General features: G+C 41.8%; 1 protein-coding gene across 6 annotated transcripts in view; it reads left to right on the top strand.

The window, feature by feature from the left end:
- The window catches only part of CWF19L2 (CWF19 like cell cycle control factor 2), a 95,567-nt gene extending 91,589 nt beyond the window's left edge, over positions 1–3,978 (top strand). For all 6 annotated transcript variants that reach the window (XM_054725242.1, XM_054725238.1, XM_054725239.1 and 3 more), the window contains 2 exons: positions 1,483–1,584; positions 3,307–3,978. In XM_054725242.1, the coding sequence (XP_054581217.1) occupies positions 1,483–1,584; positions 3,307–3,450 (246 nt within the window). In that variant the 3' untranslated portion in view covers positions 3,451–3,978. The remainder of the gene's footprint in view (positions 1–1,482; positions 1,585–3,306) is intronic.
- Positions 3,979–21,444: the final 17,466 nt, after the last annotated feature.

Below are 21,444 nucleotides of genomic sequence, written 5' to 3'. Positions count from 1 at the left end.
TTCTTCATTTCCGATTGGTGTTTTTTCATAGTTTCTGTATCTTTTCTCATGCAGTTGTGCATCCTTGCAATCATTATTCTGAACTCTATATCCTGATAATTGTTGGATGTCCATTTTATTTAGCTCTTCTTCTGGAGAATTCTCTTGTTCTTTCATTTGGGGCTTGTTTTTTTTTTGTGTGTGTGTGTGTGTGTGGTTTTTTTTTGTTGTTGTTGTTGTTTTTTTAACCTCTCTCCTCATTTAGGCTGCCTGTTTGGGTTTGTGTCTGTATATTAGGTAGAGCTGCTATGACCCTCAATCTCTAGCGCAGGACAATGTCAGACACTGTTGGTGACTGGCCCTGGGCACCCTGTTCGGAGCTATCAGCAATGCACTGCTTGTGGCTTCCTCTGCTGGTGCTCACTGCCTTTGAAAAGGACCAAGATGTGCGCCAAGGTCTGCTTTCCCTAGCTCCAGGCTATGAATTAGATCAGGCAAGGACTAAAAACCACCAGAGACCCACTTCTGCCTACAGTCTGATTGTTATTCAGTCTCAATTAGCCTCAGACTATCAATCACAGCAAGATGTTGTAGGGTGGGGTGAGAGGTTTTCCAACAGGGTGGGGTAGTTTCTGCCCCCACAGGCAAAAGCTGCCTGGATAATAAAGATTTACCTGAGAAAGATGTCCTCCACAGCTTGAGGGAATGGCTCAACACAGGAAATTGGGGTGGCTGCCTTCCGATCTCTAAACCCAGGGTCCCCAACCTTAGAACTTCCTCACACAGCTCTAGTTCACTTTGCCCTCTCTTTGTCAGAGCCCAAAGTGAGTGGCTGTACATGAAAATGTGCATTGGCCCTTTAAGAGGGTTCCTGCATTTCCAGCTGTCTCTCCCTGGCAGGAAGCAACCCTGCTGCTTTTCATAGCCGGATGTTAATGTGGGTACCTTTCTCATTTCTGGTGCGCTCTGCTGGGTGGCCCTAGTTCTCAGTGGGACCCCCCTGAGCTGAGATATCCCTCCAGAATTTCATCTGCTGCCTGTGGGAGCCCGGCCAGCCCTTTCGCGCCTCCACCCTTCCTACAGCCACCATGGGATTTCCACTTTCCGACCTTGGTTATCAGGATTCTCTCTAGCCAGTCTTCAGTTGATTATTCAGGATGGTTTTCCTGTATTTTAGTTGTATTCGAGTTTGGTCCTGGGAGAGTGTCATTGTAGTTTCCACTTACTCTGCTGCCATTTTGGATTCCTAAAAATAATTGGTTTTGATGAAATTGTTGGATTATGAAGAGCTATCTGGCTGAAAGGCTACCAAATGAAATGTGTTTCTTAGAGTGTTAGGTCAATGCCGCAGTATTTCTAGATTAGAAATTCAACCTTTTTTTTTTTTTTTTAACTTTTCTTGAGGGATACTTAGTTACTGACATGCCAGATAGCAAAAAGAGGGATTAAGCATGAGTTCCTGATTTCGTGTTGTATTTACATCTGATTTATTTATTTACTTAGGTGCCTAAAGGCTTACCTTACTTCTCTGTGGATTTTGGTCTCCAAGGAGGATTTGCTCATGTCATTGAAGATCAACACAAATTCCCTCATTACTTTGGAAAGGTATGCTCACAAATTTAATAACATTCGAGTGTTTAGCCATTTAGTAGCACTTCTCTTTTGAAGGGAAGTCAAAACTTTAGCCACAGTATACAGTGAGGTTGGTGAGTACTGTTGCACCCAGTTTTTAGAGGGACAGCCTAGCATCTATTAATAACATTAACCCAGAATATTTGTTACAGTCAGGACTGTCGCTTTGGAACCAAAGATTTGTTGGTAGTGTTAACAATGACTGTAGTGTTTTCCTATGGAATCAGCCAGCCTTGTGCTGAGAATGGTAGTTGCTAACATTTACTGAGGGTTTACACCGACACAGGTGTTGTTCTGAGCACTCATTTAATTCTCACAATAACATTATTATATAGATATTGTTATTACTTTCATTTTACAGATGAAGAAACTGAGCTTTAGAAAGGTTATATAACTTGCCCAACATAATTTGCTAATAAATGGCAGAACCAGGGGTACATGCACTCATGATTGAACTAGAGAGCAAATGGTCTCACCTTTTCATTTATAAGTAAGCACTGTATATTTCAATAATCATACATTTTATACATAGTTTCTGGGAAGATATGGGAGTGTAGATCTTCTATGGCCAGTAGGTTGTTTTCATTACTACAGATTGCCTTCTAGGGGTATAGTCTTCCCATGTGTCTGCTGAGATTCTGGGTGGTGGGTAAGCCTGCGTCAGGGATTAGAATAAAATTAACATAACCATTTAGGCAGTCTAAAGAAGTCCAGGCAATAATAGCTCCACAAGTGACCTTTCACTGTAGGGTAGCTCCACCTTTCCTCTCAGATGGTCCTCTAATGAGAGGAGCCTTGATGAATTCCCAGGGTTCCCTGTGCTCCCTCCCCACTTCATCTCCTATCAAAGACCATCTTCTATGATGAAGAAGGGACATGTCAAGAGGAATCTCAACCCCCCAGGTTTGGATTAGAAACTTTTTATGCTGCTGTCCTTAAAGGATTAACCAGGGTCCCACAATCACATGCATCTTTGAACTGTTGAGATATATTACAGAAACTTGTTTGAGAATTTTCACAATATTTTTTTCCAGAGTTAACTAGAAAGAAATTTGTTTTCATTGTTCTGAAACATTCTGTTGTTACTCAGTAATGACAGAATTTTGTCATTGAACATGACAAAATTTACTTTTTTTAAACTTCATTCTAGTGAAATTGAAGTAAATTATCATTTATTTTATTTTTTTTATAAATGCTTAGATTTTTATTTTTTCCATCACCAATTATTCCCTCTACGCCTTCTTCTACCTCCCCTCCTTCCCCCTGCCACAATTGGTTTATAAATATACTGGGTAGCAGAGAGAACATTAGCCTGAGATTCAACTGCAGTTGAACAACCAAGTTAATAATTATTAGATGTTTATTAGTTTTTCAAACCAGAGCAGCTAATAAGGATCAAATAAATTAAATTTCACTTTCTTTTCCTCCTTTTGCTGCTGTCTGATAAATGTGCTAACAGGCCACAAAATGGACAACTTGCTTGACAGGGAGACTCCTAAGATTCCAGGGTTTGCATAGTTAAAACTAATTGAAAAGCAGATTTTTTTTAGCTTGAAACTAATCTTTATGTAAAACTTGGACATTTTCACGGAAACTACTTAATGCTGTATTTGTTAGCAGAATAAACAAGTCGTCTCATTCCTGTTTTCAGTATTTATACATACACGTGTCTGTATTTTTCTCATTGTTTAAAAGGAAATCATTGGTGGGATGCTGGATATAGAGCCTCGACTTTGGAGGAAAGGCGTCCGAGAAAGCTTTGAGGATCAGAGGAAGAAAGCACTGCAATTTGCTCAGTGGTGGAAACCATTTGACTTCACCAAAAGTAAAAAATGTTGAATCAGACCTTCCAGGGTTTATTTCCTCTTCAGATTCCTTTCCGTTTTATTTCCGTTGTACCTAATAGACAGCTGACCCTCAGGTCCCAGGGGAGTCGTGCTCTGGGTCTCTGACCACCGTGCATCACTGGATCGTGTCGTGTCCTCCCACCTGCTCCTGTGGACTTCATGGCAGTAACCCAGCGTGAGGCCAGCTGTGTCGGGTGACCTGCTCCCGTTCCTGTTCTGTGCCTACGTCTTGGTGTTGAACTATTCCGTGAATATATGGAAAGACTTTTCTGAAGGATTAGCCAGGAAGCATAACCATTGGTTCAGAAGGAATTGGGTCAATGTCAAGGTTAAATCTATTGATTGACTTCTTTTGCACTTTTTAAATTAAGAGTTGGCATATTCAGTAATAATTGAAATTTCTTTTCATAGCATTTTATAGAAGATCTCTTAATTTTCTACCAGTAGCATATGTATCACTGCTATTCTTTTTATTAAAGGAAAAAGAATATTCCAAATGTAATAAAGAATTAAATGAATTATGGCATGTTCATAATTTGTTTTTATTTCTAGAATTTTTAAATATAGTGTCTTTGAATTTTGGTGAGTTTAAAAGTAATTGTTCTAAGTAACACAATTTACCGTTTTTTGAGATTTGTATGAAAGTTAAAAATTGCAGCCAAATAATTGTTTTTGTGTTGTGTTGGTTACTACAAACCTTAAGTAATGAGAGCATGCTAAATGTCAGGAGCACAGTCCCTCTTCCCCCACTTGATCTAAGGCTCTTCATTTTCCTTTGTTCTTATACTTGGTGTCAAGAGAAAACTATATGCTGATAAAATATGGCCATGGTGTAAAAGGTCTACTTTTTTTAATATGGAAGATATTTTTGTAGTAAATCCTTCTTGGAAGATGTTGGTTTTTTGGTGCTGAATTTGGACATTTTGTCATGAAATGTCAAATACCTAGGATTAGTGTGACATGTACTCTAGATTAACTCATAATTCTACATAGCTGTTTTAATTATTATTACATAGTTATTTTTAATATTGACATGTTATTTCATTAATGTGTTACAGAAGAGAAATGTTTATGTCCTATCTCTAGTTCTTAAATTTCACAATAAGTTGAAGTTTAATGGATTCAGTTTCTTAATATTTGCAATTTAAATATGTTTATGAAATAGATACTTGATAGTATTTTATTTATTGCAGTTTCAAACTTCAGGCTTTGCTGCAATGTCTTAGAGGAGTCTATAACATTCATTTATTCTGTGTCAGTGAATTAACAAACAATTATTTGCAGGGCATTTTGTTACTTGCTGGTAGTGCAAAAATAAAAAACTACTTATCTACTTTGAATAATTTTAGAGTTTAGTGGAGAAAGAGACATGTTCATAAATAATTATAGCACATTGTACAAGTTCTAAAATGAGATATGCACCAAGTGTGTGCAAGTACCGTGCTAAAGGACTGTTTCCCATCCCCTCTGTCTTCATTCTTAGCTGATGACCTTGTCCTGTTTTCCTGAGGAAATACAACCAAACAGAAGGGAGTTTGTACCATATTTATCAATAGATTGGCCTCTGTGCCCATGTACTATACGTTCCCTCTTGCTAACTGTACATAAATTATTTTGTTACTCTTATCTAGGGCTAATCCACTCACTCACACACTGGATTTCATCCTTTTTCACCTATTCAGTTGCCCCTATTTTCTTGGTGTTATTACGTTTTTCCCTCTAGTAAGATTACTTTTAGTTAGCATACAAACCATTGTATAATATGTCAACACAAACCCTGGCATCCTATCCCCCTCAGCCACCAGTTGACAGCAAAATCCATTTTTAAAAATCTGTTCCTTCTACTAAAACTAATTATTTTAAGGTCCTCGGTGAACTTCCTACAGGGGCAATTCGAGTAACTAATGCTCAGTGCTCGTGTTCCTCTACCATCAGCATCACTGACATACTCGGTCACTCCCCTTCTTGAGACGCTTTCTGTACTTTGCTTCGAGAGCACCATCTCTTACTCATCCTCCTTCCTTACTGGCTGCATCCTCTCAGTCTCCTTGCTGGTTCCTCTAATACCGCTAAGTGTTGAAATGCACGTTCTCAAACCTATCTTTTCTCTAATATACTCCCTCCCTCCCAAAGGAATCTCATCACTAAAAAGGTCTTAAATACCATTTTTAAGTTGGTTCATTTATTCAACAAATATTTGAGTGTCTGTTTCTATATGTCAATCACTGTTGTGCGTGCAGGGGATATGTTAGTGAATAAAACAAAAATCCTTTGCGCAGTCCACACTGTATAGGGAAAGACAGACAGAAGACATTATACATAATAAATAAATTATCTAGAAAATGTCAGAGGTGATAAGCACTATGGAAAAAGGAACAGTAGAACAGAACAGGAGATTCTCCTAAGTTTATATCTTCACCCTGGACCTCTTCACCGAACTCCAGAACGTATATCCAGACACCAACATGACATCTCCACTGTGTGTGTGTCTGTAACAGGGATATCAAGACTGAACTCCATTTTTTCTGTTTGCTACTCATAACAACCACTGTATCTTGTGGCTTTAGGCCTGAGGAGTTTGGTCAGGGCTCAGCTAGATGATTTGTTTGCTTCAGGATGTCTGGGGCCTCCACTGAAGTGGCTCAGACATCTGGAGATGATGGGGCCGTATGTGTAGGTCCTCTGTTCACAGGTCTGGTGTCTGCATGGGAATGATGAGCAGCTAGAGTCGGGCTGATCATACTCTTCTTTATGGAGTTGCTGTGTGGCTTCTGGCTGCCTCCAGAGCAACCATCCCAAAGACAGTTCCAAGAGAGAAGGGGAAGGTGCCACTTTTTTTTAGGAATGGGGCCTTTTTAGCAATGGGCCCAGGAGTCAGCACAGCTTCATTTCTGCTGTATTCTAATTGTTGAAGTTGTCACCTACTTTGTAGTTGTCAGAGCCCACCTACATTCAAGAAGAGGGGTCATAACCCTACCTGTTGATGGAAGTAGTGTCAAATAATTTGTGGCCATCTATCATCTACCACAATCTACCCACTGGCCACAGATTTACACTCCCCTCCCTCCCACCCCATGACATATATCCAAATCCTTCCAGAAGTCTGATCCCAGAAGGCATTGAGGCTCGGGATTCAGGATCCCATCTAAAGCAGCCCAGTTGGAGAGGAGGCTGCTCAGTGCTTCAATCTGAAGATCTGTGGACTTGGGAGACAGATTATCTGCAACACACACACACACACACACACACACCATACAATAATAAGAGAAGCGTACAACAATAGCAGTGGGCACATTCATTGAATAGACCAGAAACGTAAGGCACATTGCAATCACTGTTCACTAGTGATTCTAAAATTAAGTGGAGCCTATGTTGCCGGTTGCTTGACTAGGGTTGTAGTCTGTGGGGGCTCCCTGCTGTGCCCTGTCTACCCTTGGTTCAACTCTAAGTCAACCTTTCTTTTTCATAAGAAATAACTCAATACTTACGCTTCCACCTAAGGCAAAGTAGTCATATTATCTTGCTGACTAAAACAACCTAAAAAATAGATAACATCTATGAAATGGTGGTTTTCGAGACCTGGGATATCAGGCTAGAAAGTACAGTGATCCCTAGAGATGAGAAACAGCGAGATGAGCCCTGAGATTGCCCCGTCTTACTGTGTTCAGAGCATTGCCTTCTTGTGGTGCCAGGTGGGTGGGGTCTGGGCAGAGCCTGTTCAACTGAGTGGAGGAAATGGAGCTGTGTGAGTCTGGGGAGATCAAGACAATGGGTCAGGTTACTGGAGAGAGGATTACCGCCCAGAGAGAGAACTCTAGAATAGTCTTCAGAAGGTCCCGTCTAGTGTCTGCACTGACCAGTGCACCCTGTGCAGAGACTACCTGAGAGGCCAAGTTCACCTGCCTGAGCCGAGCAGAGCTAACGTTTCCCACGAGCGGGAATGGAAAGGTCAGGACTGACCAGGATTGGGGGAGAGCACACAGAATGGTAGTGTGCAGTGAAGAATCATCTAAAGACTTAACACTGATCTAGTCTTGACAAGTCTTAAAAGCAAGAAGCAAAAGGGATCCAACTGTTTCTAGCCTGGCTGGAGTGGCTCAATTGGTTGAGTGTCGCACTGAAAGGTTGCCAGTTCGATTCCTGGTCAGGGCTCTTAATGGAAGGCAACCAATTGATGTTTCTCCCTCCCTCCTTCCCTCCCTCCTTCCCTCCCTCCCTCCCTCCCTCCCTCCCTCCCTCCCTCCCTCCCTCCCTCCCTCCCTCCCTCCCTCCCTCCCTCCCTCCCTCTCTTTCCTCCTCCCCTCCCTCCTCTAAGCATGTCCTTGGTAAGGATAAAAGAAGAAAAGACAGAAACTGTTTCTAAGTAACTTAAATGTATCCCAGAACAAAGCTCAAAAATATTTATAGGAATAAAAATATATCCAGTAGTCACAACATACAATTCAGTGTCTGGCATCCAGTAAAAAACAATCAAGCATACAAAACACTGGAATGCCTGGGTAAATATATGAGCTTTTTATTATTATTTATTTTTTTATTATTGTCTAAAGTTTTACATATGCCTCATTTTTCCCCAATTGACTCCCCCTCCCCTCCCAGCCATTCCCACCCCGGGCAAGCCCCCCCACCCCAGTGTCTGTGTCCATTGGTTATGCTAAAATGCATGCATACAAGTCCTTTGGTTATATATGGGCTTTTTTTCTTTGATTTCTTTAAAGGATATTTTACTGTTTAAGCAAAAAACAATTAGTGTGAAGTTTATAACATGTAAAAGCAAAATAAATGGCAATAATAACACAAAGGTGGGAAGGGAGAAATGGAAGTACATTATTATAAGGTTTTATACTACACTTGAAGCAGTGTAATATAACTTGATTTTAGACTTGATAAACATGTATAGTTATGAACTCTAAAGCAAACCCTAAAGTAAAAAACAGGCACATAAAAATTTATAACAGCCAAGTAAGAAGATAAATTGGGACATAAAATAATCTCCATCCAAATGAAGACAGAAACAGAGGAAAAGGGCAATAAAGTACAGATGGAACAAATAGAAAACACAACACAGATAAATGATAGATTTAAACCCAAATGTTATATTCATAATATTTTTTTTTATTGCTGCATGGCAACCACAAATGTGGCAGCCTAAAGCAACACACATTCCTTATCTCACCACTTCTGTGGCAGGAGGTCAGGCACACCTTGCCTGGGTCCTTTGCTGAGGGTCTCACAGCTGTATCAAGGTGTCGCCAGGGCAGGGGTCTCATCTGGAGGCTGAACTGGGGAAAGGTGCGCTCCCCGACTTAGTTGTTATTTGCAGCATTTAGTTCCTTTCGACTAGGACCAAAAGCTTCAGGGTTTTTGTTTGTTTATTTATTTTGCCACCTGTTGGCCAGAGGCTGCCCTCTGGTCCTATTCGGCATCAGCACTTCCTTACCGCACGGGGTCCCCCAGGGGAGAAGGAGACTCCAGCAAGATGGCCACTGAAATCTCTCAGGGTGCAAGCACATAATCATACAAAATCACAGTCGTCTGTTACCATTTACTGTTGGTCAGAGACATGTCACAGGACCTGCCCACACTCAAGGGCGTGGGATCACGCAAGGATGTGAACACCAGGCTCAGAACCTAACGGAGGCCACCTAAGAGTTTGTCCGCCAAAAGTACGCCCCTTTACGTTTTAAGAACCTTGAAACTTGCTTTCATGTCTCTGACCTTGGCCTTTGTGGTCCCACATTTTACTTCTGTACCCGAATTCACAGAATACATTACTGTTACAGCTTTATTTTTATTTTATTTTATTTTTTTTCAGTTTTAAGACCAGAACAATATTAGTGAAAAATATGATAGAACCACATATAAAGGGTGGTGTTTTTTTTTTTAATTTCTTTATTGACTAAGGTGTCACATATTTGTCCTCATCCCCCCATTCCCATCCCACACCCCACCCCACGGATGCCCCAACCCCCTGTTGAACTTAACCGTTGGATAGGCTCATATGCATGCACACAAGTCCTTTGGTTGATCTCTCCCCCCTCCCCCCACCCTCCCCCATCCTCCCTCTGAGGCCCGATAGTCCGATCGATGCCTCCTTGTTTCTGGTTCTGTTCTTGTTCATCAGTCTATGTTGTTCATCATTTCCCCTAAATGAGCGAGATCATGTGTCACTAGAGATATACTTATAAGAACTGAATGTGAGACGAGCAATAATAGTTATGCTGACAGGCAAATGAATCAGTCTGTAGTGAGTTTTTTTCTGGACCAACAGTTCTTTAGAGACCCAATTTCAATGTCCACCAGTTCCTTAAGCCGTGCCCCTGGGTCCGGCCGTGACCAAACCAGAGGGAGTTGGACCTCCGTTACCACCATTGTCCACCATCCAGAGCTGAGGGGTCAGTGCTGACATGTACTGTTACAGCTTTAAACACCTAAATCTACTTCAAAGCAACTTTTAATGAGAAAAAAGTCTTACGTTGATTCAAATGCTTGCTGTTCCCAGCTCTGCATTCCTTTGAGCTGCTCCAGATCCACATTTGGAGCCACCTGCATAAATGGGCACAAAGCCAGTCTGATTATTTGTCAGCCTGGCCTGTTCTGTTTGGTGCTGTTCCTAATTTGTTAATTTATTATGTAGTGATGTTGTTTGTTCAGTTTTTGCTTGCTCATTTTTTATAGCTCAGTGATTGTCCGGATTCTTTTTTGTTAAATCATCTTGTTTCTGAGCTTTTGCTTATTGCATTCAAATTTTCTTCAAGTTCCTTAAGAAGCAATTTATAGAAATTTATTTCTTTTGTGTGAGTTGTCTTCAGATCATGATCTTTGTAGTTTGCATGCTTTGTCCCAGTTTATTTATATATTTACTCCTTCATTCATTGGTTGTCACCATGTGTATGCAATTGCCAGGATGTTTCTTTTCATCTTGCTCATCCTTGGAGGTCTGGGCTCTACATTCTATAAAAACTGGTATCACTTGACTTTCTTCACACTTGAACTCGATCAGTTGTTTTCCAGTTAGTCCTATAGTTTGAGACCTGGATATTTTATAGTCTCTACTTTTTTTTTTTTTTTTTTTTGGTAGACATAGGGAATTGTGGGGCAAGGTGGAGAGTGGAGGTGTGGTTGAGATGGTTTCTTGTTTTGTGAGAGTTACTGATCTCTAAAATCTTTCTCTGAGATAGTAAATATTTGTGTCAGAGTTTATATTATCTAGTTAGGAATCTTTCCCAGGGGGGAGACTTGTAGGACTTAAGTTATTTCCCAATTGAGTGTCTAGCACTGCACCATTCACTTCAAAAGGTCAGTTCCACTGTTCACTTTTTCATAAATTAGCCTGTTTATCTCCAGCCATTTGCACTGTTTTCTCCAGTAGCTACTTATATTTGGAAGCTACAATAGCAATGTTGATCCAGTTGCCCAATTCAAAGCAAACTAACCCAGAATACTTTTTTTCTTTTCCAGTCTTCATCTTAGTTGTTTTCTCTGTGGGAATGGGCATTGTTGAATGTTACTTGAAACTCCTCTTCTTACTTCATTGGTAGTCTTGTCTCTATTTTCTTATTCTCTAGTTGTTTCTTACAGGTATCGTTTCTGGTTCTTTTTCTTTGTACACTCCTTAAATGAGTTATCTACCTAAATTCTCCATAAGGTACTTCAGAATCAACATATCCCAAAGAAACCACATTTTACTCTTCTCCAAAATTTTTCTTCCTCCCACAGTTCCAGATATGGTGAATGAATCCACCAGGCCATAAACTGGAGAGTTATCTTTTGAATCTCCCACATTTAATCAGCAATCATGTCCCGAACAATACACTCTCTTAGCATCTCTCACGTAGCCTCTTTATTTCCATCCAATGTGACCTCTTCGTCCTCCTTCTGGATTACTGTAATAGCTGTTTCCCTTCAGCTTTGCTCTCTCTTCCAATAATGTCAGAATTATTTCTCTAAAAGATCACGTCACACCTCTTCAAGGGTTCTCTACTGTAGGATGATGTCCTCATTCCTCAACATGAGAAAAATGTTCTTCATAATGTGATTCTATTCTACCTTTCTATTGTCACTTCTTCCTTTTTATGCCCATCTCACTCCTTCCAGGCAAATCATAAAAAATAAACCAAACGCACCTGCTTGAAGGTACAGAAGAATGCACAAGGCAGTGTTGGTCTAGGAGAGATGAACATCAGAGAAGTCCGGCGTTGGGTATCACCTCTGAGGTTACTCACTGATTCCAGAAGCCATGCAGCATTACATCTACAGCGTCTTTTTATTTAGGCAGCCACACAGGTCTTCCCAGTTGCACGGGGAGGAGAAATAACTCCTTTTGCTAGGGGAATGGCAAGATACTGGAAGAGCATGCAGAATAAAAACCGTTAGAAACATTTTTGTAAATACAGTTTGTTACGGGAGGTAAATGGAGCTAAAGAGTTCAAAGTCTGCATTGAAGAAGACAAAGTACCCACTAACATTAGACTTTGACAAGTCAAGGATGCGTGGTGTAAAGGTAATTTAACAACTATAAGAACAGTTAAAGAGGGATAGATGGGGAATATGGAATAACAAAAGAAGATAAGAAAGGAGAGAGAAAACATAGAACCTAAATATACCAACAGGAAAGATTATCAATCTGTTTAAAAAGATCAAATTTAACCATTTTCTGTGAAATGTAAGGCTAAGAAGGAGGGTCATGGTTTCTGCTCTGCAATCTGGTCTTCCATTTCCCGCAGTTCATTAGCTAAGTAAGGGTAGAGTAAAATTGGCAAGTATTTACTGAATGCCCACTATAAACAACAATCTGCTTGGCACAGTGAAAATGTGGAAAAGAGTGAGATGGGCTTTTTATCTTCAAGGAGGTTAAAGTCTAAGCTATTATAAAAAGTTTAATCATGTTAGAATATTCAATTAATAATTTTTTTCATTTATTTCTTTTTTAAATTCTTTATTGTTTAAAGTATTACATGAGTCTCCTTTTTTCCTCCATTGACCTCTTCCCCACCACACCCTCCCCAAGCACAAGCACTCACCACCCCCCACCCCTACTGTCTATGTCCGTTAGTTTTGCTCATATGCATGCATACAAATCCTTTGGTTGATCTCTTACTCCCTCACCCCCCTATACTCAATTAATATTTGACAAAGGAGGCAAGAGCACACAATGGAGTCAAGACAGTCTCTTCAATAAATGGTGTTGGGAAAATTGGACAGATACATGCAAAAAAAAATGAAACTAGACCATCAACTTACACCATACACAAAAATAAACTCAAAATGGATAAAGGACTTAAACGTAAGACGGGAAACCATAAAAATCTTAGAAGACTCCATAGGCAGCAAAATATCAGACATATGTCGTAGCAATATCTTTATCAATTAATATTTTAAAACAACTGGAGAACTTGCAGACCACGTCAAAAGGATCTCAGAGGGATGAGAGGTAATTCGGGGTGGGACAATTTTATAAAACTATGGAATTTATAAGTCAATGGATAAGATTTGATCAGACAGAGTTGTTAGGACATCATGCTTTGGTTGGAACAGTGTGAGAAAAGTGCAAAAGTGGTAAATACACAAACCATGTTTGGAGGATAACAAGTAAGTGTTTCTACAAAAGCGATTTTGAGAATTCTTAGGAAGTGAAAATACCCTGAAGGTTTTGGGACAAATTTTGCAAAATCTCAGACTCTACGTAATTGTGGCTTTTCCCTGTCAGCATTGTGGCATTTGTGCAGAGTTTAGAAGGATGGTAACCTACTTGAAGTAGTGTATTAATAAATTAGTCTGGAAGAGAGTATAAAAAACGAAGGTCATTTTGAAGGCCTTACTGTCATCTTGTTATAACATAATAAGGGCTGGAATGAGTGTTGCAATTTTGGTCAAACATTCCACAGACACATCAATGGAAAGATGAAGGAACAGTGCTTCTAAAATACCAAAAGGAAGAGGTTTATTGTACTCTCTTAGAGATGCTGATCTACGCATCTTTGTTGGTACATGCAACCTTCTCCCCGTTCGGGTAGAAAGGACTTGGAGAGGCTTCTCTGGTCCCGTGGTATGCATAAAGAGCAGCAGTTAAATGAAATGGTATCACTTACAGCTTTTCCTTTTATCGTTTGTATTTTTATATCATTAGAACGGGCCAATTTATAGTACTTGAGAGAGAATCCCTGCGCTGTTGACCGCAACACAGCTGTGGAGAGTCTGCTTTTGGACAGAGAAGGTGATTCCTTCCCTGAGTTTAATATACCCACACATTCCTGGTCTCCTAAACATCGTGATAAAAGTTGATAAAACTTTGGAGTCTTTCAAATATCACAAACTCTACTAGTAAAAAGGGCATTTCTTTCTTGATGATTTATCTGTATCTCTAGGCTCCAGAATGATCATCTTGGATTTATCTCTATAAAATATGTGGTAACAGAATTTATTGCATAGTTAATGCTTTTCATCAATCTTATCTTTCAAATTAGTCTCGACTCAAACATTTTAATGATAAACAGTAAGACATGCCAACCTTCCTATTAGTTATCTTTTATGTACTGCATATTAAGGTATTGCTCATCATTTACACAGCTGTCATATTTCATTATAGGTAGTGTTATTTGGTGCCGCTCATGTCAGACTGCCCACTGGATACTCTATACATGTCAGCTATCATAATGAACTCATGTATTTTTGGGTTTTAAATGAAAGTGTGTAGCAACAAAGTAAATGAAACTTGCTTCAGTTTATTTAGGTTTTCCCACTAATATCTGATGTCTTATTTGGAATTATTATAAAGAGCATGGATTTTTTTTTTTTCACTTTAGAATGTGTTTCTTTAGGCTTGTTTTTCTGCAGAGTGTAACTCAAGGGAGTGAGGAACAAGGCATCATTGAAAAGTATTAAATTATTAGCTGGTATAATTTTTGAGGATTTCTATGCAGCTATGCAAGGTGATCACAATATTCAAAGGAGCTTACTTTTCTAGAAAGTAGTTTTCTAGACCTTACTTGAATATTTCAAGCGATTCATCTTTAAACACTGTAAAGAAGATCCAAATGGGCCATATTGGCGAATCAGTGATCAGAGACTTTGAATACCCATGGTAATATATTCTATTAGAAGACAAAATCTTTTTTCTCAAGGGGTTTACTATAATTAAATCTTATGAACTGTTCTTTGAATTCAAAGACCTGCTCCTAATGAGGCATGTTATCTGAAGAGATTTGACATAGCAGTGATGAGAGTCTGCTCATCTAGCTGATCACTAATCTGACACTTGGACTTAAAGTGTGCATGGCTCAGAAGGAGCTAGACATACAGCAGACAATGACGAAAAGACACAAAGGACTGATGAACTGATTAGATTGGAGGAGACTAAAAAGAAAAAGAAAAAATAATTAAATACTCTGTGCATTTCCTGATTAATTCCTGGATAAGAAAAGGAAAAGAAAACAACTATAAAGGAGCAGTTGGCAAAATTTGTTTGGAGCAAATGGCAAAAGTTGAAAAGGGGTTGTATCTCAGGTACTTGTATTTTATCCATGTTAAATTTCCTGTGTATAATCATGGCATCGAGTTATGGATGAGAATGCTTTTGGTCTTTGGAGATGCACGCTGAAGTAGTTAGGGATGAAGTGTCAGAGTCTGCAAGTAGTTTCAAATGGTTGATGGGGAAATAGATAGGAGAAAGCAAATGTTAAAACTGGTGAATCTAAGAGACTATCAAACAGGTATTCAATGTAGAGGTAGTCTTACAAAACTTGAATGTGTGAAAAATTAAAAAAAAATTGGAAATGCTGATATAAATCATAGAAAAATTAGATTGGTTTCCAGTTATCAAGCATATCATACCCAGTTCTCATTTTTATAATAAATACTAAAGGCCCAGTGCATGAATTTGTGCACAGATGGGGTCCGGCCGGCCTGCCCTGATGGGGGCTGATTGGGGCTGGGCCAGCAGGGGATGGGGACGTGGGAGGTTGGCCAGGCCGGCCGGCCCTGCCTCAATGGAGGGAGTGATAGGGAGCGGGGCTGGCTGGGGGGAGGGTTTGCATGCAGTTGGCTGGCCAACCCCGCCTCTGATAGGGGTAGGGGGGCCAATTGGGGGCTGAGCCAGCAGGGGGAGGGCCCCAGAAGGTTAGGGGGGCAAATCGGGGCCCCAATCGGGCTGGTTGGCCGCTGTAGTGCCTGTCATAGCAACCGGTTGTTCTGGTGGTTCCAGTCGTTCCATCATTCTGGTCGCTTGGCTTTTATATATATAGATTTTAATGCCATCTTTACTATCTGGATGAAATTCATAATAATAAAACCTACTTAAACATAAAATCTTAAAAAATGATAGAATTCCCTATTGTAACATAAAAGAGAGCAAACGATCATGTTCTTCAATGGTTTAATTCTTGAGTACAGCTGCTGTTAGGATAATGTCCCCCTATAGGTTTCCAGAACTTACCCTAGCGGGTGGGAGTGCCCCTGTTGTGAATAACTGAGCTATCTATTTGCTGGTGCAGCAGGGATACTACCCTGAGCCATCACTGTGATAAATCATGATCATATGTATTTACTAGTGGGTGGGAAGGCCCAGGAGACAGTGATCTGTATGCACTACTTTGCTTGAAGGTCTTGAGTTTTGGCTACACTGGGAAGGAGAGTAAGGGGGTGCCTGAGTTACAGGTGAAGGTACTGAAGGGTGTCCATTTTCCCACTTGGTTCCCATAGATTATATTTAAGCTCCATGGAGGATTAACATTCTATGTGAAGGTGAAGAAACTTTTTTTTAAAGGTTTCTGGGGGAGAAGTAGGCACTGATGTGTTATTTGTGAATTGATACGTTTACAACACTGCTGAATGCAATTTCTTTTAGTCTCCCTTAGTTTTTTTTAAATTTATACAAAGAAGGAAGTTTTCCCCACGCCCCTGGATGAAATTTGGGCAGGCTTCTAGTCTTCCTGAGTAGTGTGAGGTAATGTTACCTAATAGGAGGTAACTCTGAGTTGCCCTGATTCCATGCTTAGCTTGATGTATTAGAACATTCTTCATTCCAAGGTACTGACTTCCTACTCTCTCCGTGGGGCCTATAGTGGGTGGACCCCGACCCTCTCTGGAAGAGCATGTGGTTGACATCTTGATCTTTTCCCTCCCTCCTTTCTAGCCACTCTTCTTACTGACAGCAGCTCCAGATGGAGTTGGAATGCTGAGTGGGGAGGGGAGGGAGACTGGAGAGTTGCACGAAGTCTTAAGGTAACTTTGGGCTCCCTGGGTCTGGCAGATGTGGGCCGTTGACTAACCTGTGGCTGCACTCATGGCATTTTGAGGGTCCCCTGCTGGGCTGTGCTGACTGCCCTGTGATGGCCTCTCCTTCACTGTCACTTGCTCTCAGCCCTAGTTTTTGGCAGGCTCCAGTCTGGCTCTCTGTCACGGGGGCCACTTATGGTCCATGGAAAACTTTCATGAGTCCTTTGACGCATAAAGCTGAGGAGGGCAGGGCAGCCCCAGCACAGCTGCCTCTACTTTGCTCTGACCGTTTGACACCAGCTGGTCACATTGTAGTGGAGAAGCCATTGGATCTCTTAGGTGTGAGATTTTAGTCCATTGCTTCTTCCAGACTTTAGAAGCTACCTGACAAGCTTTCCGAGTGACCACCCTGAAAGTTGTCTCTGCAGACCAGAGGGGAGGAAGCAGAGCTGTGTTAGAAGGAAGCAGAGCTGTGTTAGAAGGAAGCAGAGCTGTGTTAGAAGGAAGCAGAGCTGTGTTAGAAGGAAGCAGAACTGCGTTAGAAGGAAGCAGGACTGCGTTAGAAGGAAGCAGGACTGCGTTAGAAGGAAGCAGAGCTGTGTTAGAAGGAAGCAGAGCTGTGTTAGAAGGAAGCAGGACTGCGTTAGAAGGAAGCAGGACTGTGTTAGAAGGAAGCAGAGCTGTGTTAGAAGGAAGCAGGACTGCGTTAGAAGGAAGCAGAGCTTCATTAGAAGGAAGCAGAGCTGTGTTAGAAGGAAGCAGGACTGTGTTAGAAGGAAGCAGAGCTTCGTTAGAAGGAAGCAGAGCTGTGTTAGAAGGAAGCAGGACTGTGTTAGAAGGAAGCAGAGCTGTGTTAGAAGGAAGCAGAGCTGTGTTAGAAGGAAGCAGAGCTGTGTTAGAAGGAAGCAGGACTGCGTTAGAAGGAAGCAGGACTGTGTTAGAAGGAAGCAGAGCTGTGTTAGAAGCAAGCAGAGCTGCGTCTTTGCCCTGCCCCTTTGGGGAGTGGGTGGTTCTCACAGACTCAGTTGCTCTCTCCCAATATTTTCACACCTCCTCTCTACTACACTCCTCTACCTTGATTCTCTTACATCCTTGATGTGACTTCAGAGTTGTCCAGCCTCCTTTCAAAGTCTGCACCTTAGAACAAATCACTGTGGAATTTTATGTCTATTTTATGGTGGAGCCTCAGTGGAAGCTCCCAATGTAACATGTCACTCTCCTTAGGATCCCAGGTGGGCAAGGGGGCTACAGGTGGTGGGTTAAGTTTAAATTCGACTTTGGATTTCACCACTAGCTTTGTGATCTTGGACAAGTTACCTAACCTGTTTGTAAAATAAAGGTAATGTTTTAATAGGAGTGCTGTAGGAAGTAGATCATTTAGACTGGGGCATAGTAAGTGCTTAATAACATCATCATTGTCTTCTCCATGTCCACATACAGCAAAGTGCTGCTCTGCTGCCTTCTGAGCTGGCAGATTTGGGAACATTATAACAAGGTATTTTCTGGAAATGTATATCAGCGTTCTTATGGTAGGCCACCCAGAGCAACGATGAGGTTCCCTCTGTGGTTTCGTGGGCAGCAGACACCAAGCAGGGGGCCGGAGCAGTAGAGATGATAAGCTGGACTGTGGGTATCTGTGAGACAGCCCTGGAGGCGCCTCGGCATAACCTGGAGAGGTTCAGCAGGAACAGAAGCCCTGCATGACCTTTCCGTGGGAATTACAGTGAGTCTGTTATGACTGATAAAAAGCCCATCAGCCAAGTGTCCCACAGTAAAGAGCAGAGCTTAGCAGGTGTACTTTTTAAAATTTTTATTAAATTTGTCCTGACTGGTTTGGCTCAGTGGATAGAGTGTCGGCCTTTGGACTGAATGGTCCCAGGTCCGATTCCGGTCAAGGGCACGTACCTTGGTTGCAGGCACATCCCCAGTGGGGGGGGGTGGGGGTGCAGGAGGCAGCTGATCGATGTTTCTCTCCCATTGAGGTTTCTGACTCTCCTCCCTTCCTCTCTGTAAAAAATCAATAAAATATATTTAAAATTTTTTAAATTAAATTTATTGAGGTGACATTGGTTAATAAGATTATATGTTTCACATGTACAATTCTATAAAACATCATCTGTATATTGTATTGTGTGTTCACACCCACAGTCAAGTCTCCTTCTGTCACCATTTATCCTCCCTTTACCCTCTTCTACCTCCCCTTCTTCCCTTCTCCTCTGGTAACCACCATACTGTTGTCTGTGTCTATGAGTTTTTGTTTGTTTTGCTTATTTGTTGCTTTCTGTTTTATATCCCCCATATGAGTGAAATCTGTGGTTCTTGATTTTTTTTTTTTTTGTCTGACTCATGTCGCTTAGCATGACACCCAATTTGTTAATGCCTGGAATTATATTTCTTTTGTTAAGAGACAAACGCTGAAATAGTTAGAATGTGTTAGCTGCAACTAGAATACCTAAGGGAAGTAAAACTTAATTTTCTCATATAACAGCAAGCCTGGGAGTAGGCAATGACTTGTGTTGGTCAGCTGACTCCAAATTCTCATGGCCAGCTCTCTGCAATTCTTTCAGCCTTCCATCCTCATCACAAAATGCTTTCTGCCTGTCCCGGCACCAGCCAGTTGAAGGCACCCTGAGGCTCACATATGACCCAGCTCACATAGCCCAGGGGGCGGCACCCTGGAGCTGAGCAGTGCACACTTTGCAGTTATCCTGTTGGGAGTGTGCAGGGCTAACACCCAAGTTCTCATCTCTTTTGACTCCAGAGACCTCGTGTTCTCTCCCTGCTATACTTGCCACTGGGGTTGTGGGCCCAGCCAGGAGGATCAGGCACAGTTCTTAACCCTAGAAAGGCAAGTTCTGTTACCAAGTCTCAGCCTAGAATCTGAAAGGAGTTTGTATTTGAAAGGTACGGAGTGGGCCGGGGTCGTGCACCTATAACATGAGGCCGTAATGTATTAAAGGAACTTTTATTCCAAGCGTCTGGGTGCAGTCAGGCTGAATCCGTAAAAAAAGGAGTCAGCCTTGACTGAAGGGGGGAAGGCTTTTATCAGCTGTTGCTGGCTGCAGGCAGTTTCTGCTGACGTAAGGGTCTGTCCTTCGTTCCTTCCATCACCAGGTGTCCTCTGGTTATGGGAGCTATTTGGTGCTCAAGGCTGCAAGCTTTCTGCAAGATATCTGCTAAACACAGTAAGTTTCCTCTGCCCCGTTTTATTCTCTTTAACCCTTTCAGTATTACCTCAGGATCTTCCGATTTGGAAGTGAAAATTATCACACCCACGCTTTTCCTGTGATGCAGGTGCTGGTGAGTACACGCACATTTCCCAGCAGCCTTCAGAGCTGAACGCCAGGGCTGTAATGCAGGTGTGAGTGCTCAGGTGAATTCCTATAGACTCTCCGAGTTCACGACCAACGCGACACCTGCTTAATCCCATGTTGTTGTTAAGAGACAAAGGCTAGAGAATATCCCATGCTTGGTTTTCCAACAGTGGCAAATGCTAGGATTTTAAGTTTGCGTCCTTCATATCAACATCTTTGGTCAGAGACTATTGAACCTTGCATGCACTATTGACCGGAAGCACGCACTGAGCTGTGTTCTTACTTGGTTATTACATTTCCTGCTTCGCTACCTAAATCTTTCGTCTTTTGACTTTCACGTTTGACAAAATAGTTTACACGTTGCTAAACAGCACACATTGTCTTTCAAAGCTAAGACTAGACAATAAGTAGTCTGGCATTTTAATGGGATACTTGCCTTCACGTGCCTTTCAGCAGCAATGTGGCAAAGCCGAACAAAAGATGACAGTTTGATCTGCCTTCAGGCATCCCCATCCCTCCCACTGCATGAGGAAGGCGGCAGGTGTGCAGGATGAGAACAATGCCCTTCATTTCTCCTCTGCTGCTCTTTCCCCACCGCTGCTCCGTTCACTCCATGGCTTTCTCTCCTCTCAGCAGGAGAGGAACCCCCACCCTGATCTTGTCAGCAGAGCACCTGCTATCCCGATACAGAGTTGTTTTTAAGATGTTGCCATTAGGAGATGAGATCTTAACAGCCCAGGTTGCCTCCCTCTCCCTCTCGGTTCTGTGTCTCCCACACCTGACAGGGGGGAGCTGAGCACTGGGTCAGGGCTGCTCTTCTGGGAACCTGGGCCTGGGAATGCTGCCCTCTCTCAGGGAGTGGAGCTGAAGAGAGGAATTCACAGGCTGCCTCTGTCAACTGGGCAGACCATCCAACTGGATTGTTGACCCAAGCGGGCTAAACTGAGAGGGAGAATCTAGGTGGGAGACCATGGGTTGAAAAACCAGGGAGCCCAGGTAAATGCTAGAATTTGAAGCAAATGGTGGGGGCCAGATACAGAAATGACTGAGGCCTTGCTGTGATAGGTCACATGACAGCAGCAGCAAGATGTGATTCCTGTCCTCAGAAAAGCTTAGGTAACAAGAGAACTACAATACGGGCGTTAGAATAGAGGTGCGTACCATGTATCACGAAGGAAATTCAACTATCTGCAGTAGGTAAGAACAAGCAGAAGGTCAGAGACCAGGTAACAGGGAAGAAGGTATGGGTGCTGAGCCTTGAAGGATGAATGGCATTTAAATAAGCAGGAGATAAGGGAGAACATTCCAGAAAGGGACAACCTAGTGCAAACTCATCTAGTTGTCATATCACAGGTAGAGATGACAAAGATTTCAGAATCACTATAACCCAAGGTGAGAATGGAGGAGACCCAGGAAATGATGCTGGTGGGTGGGAAGGAGTCAGGACTTACACGGAC

The sequence above is a fragment of the Eptesicus fuscus genome, chromosome 13 (assembly GCF_027574615.1).
Source record: "Eptesicus fuscus isolate TK198812 chromosome 13, DD_ASM_mEF_20220401, whole genome shotgun sequence".
Lineage (NCBI taxonomy): Eukaryota > Metazoa > Chordata > Mammalia > Chiroptera > Vespertilionidae > Eptesicus > Eptesicus fuscus.
The sequence above is the reverse complement of the archived record's forward strand: the minus strand, read 5'-3'. Positions and strand labels throughout refer to the sequence as shown.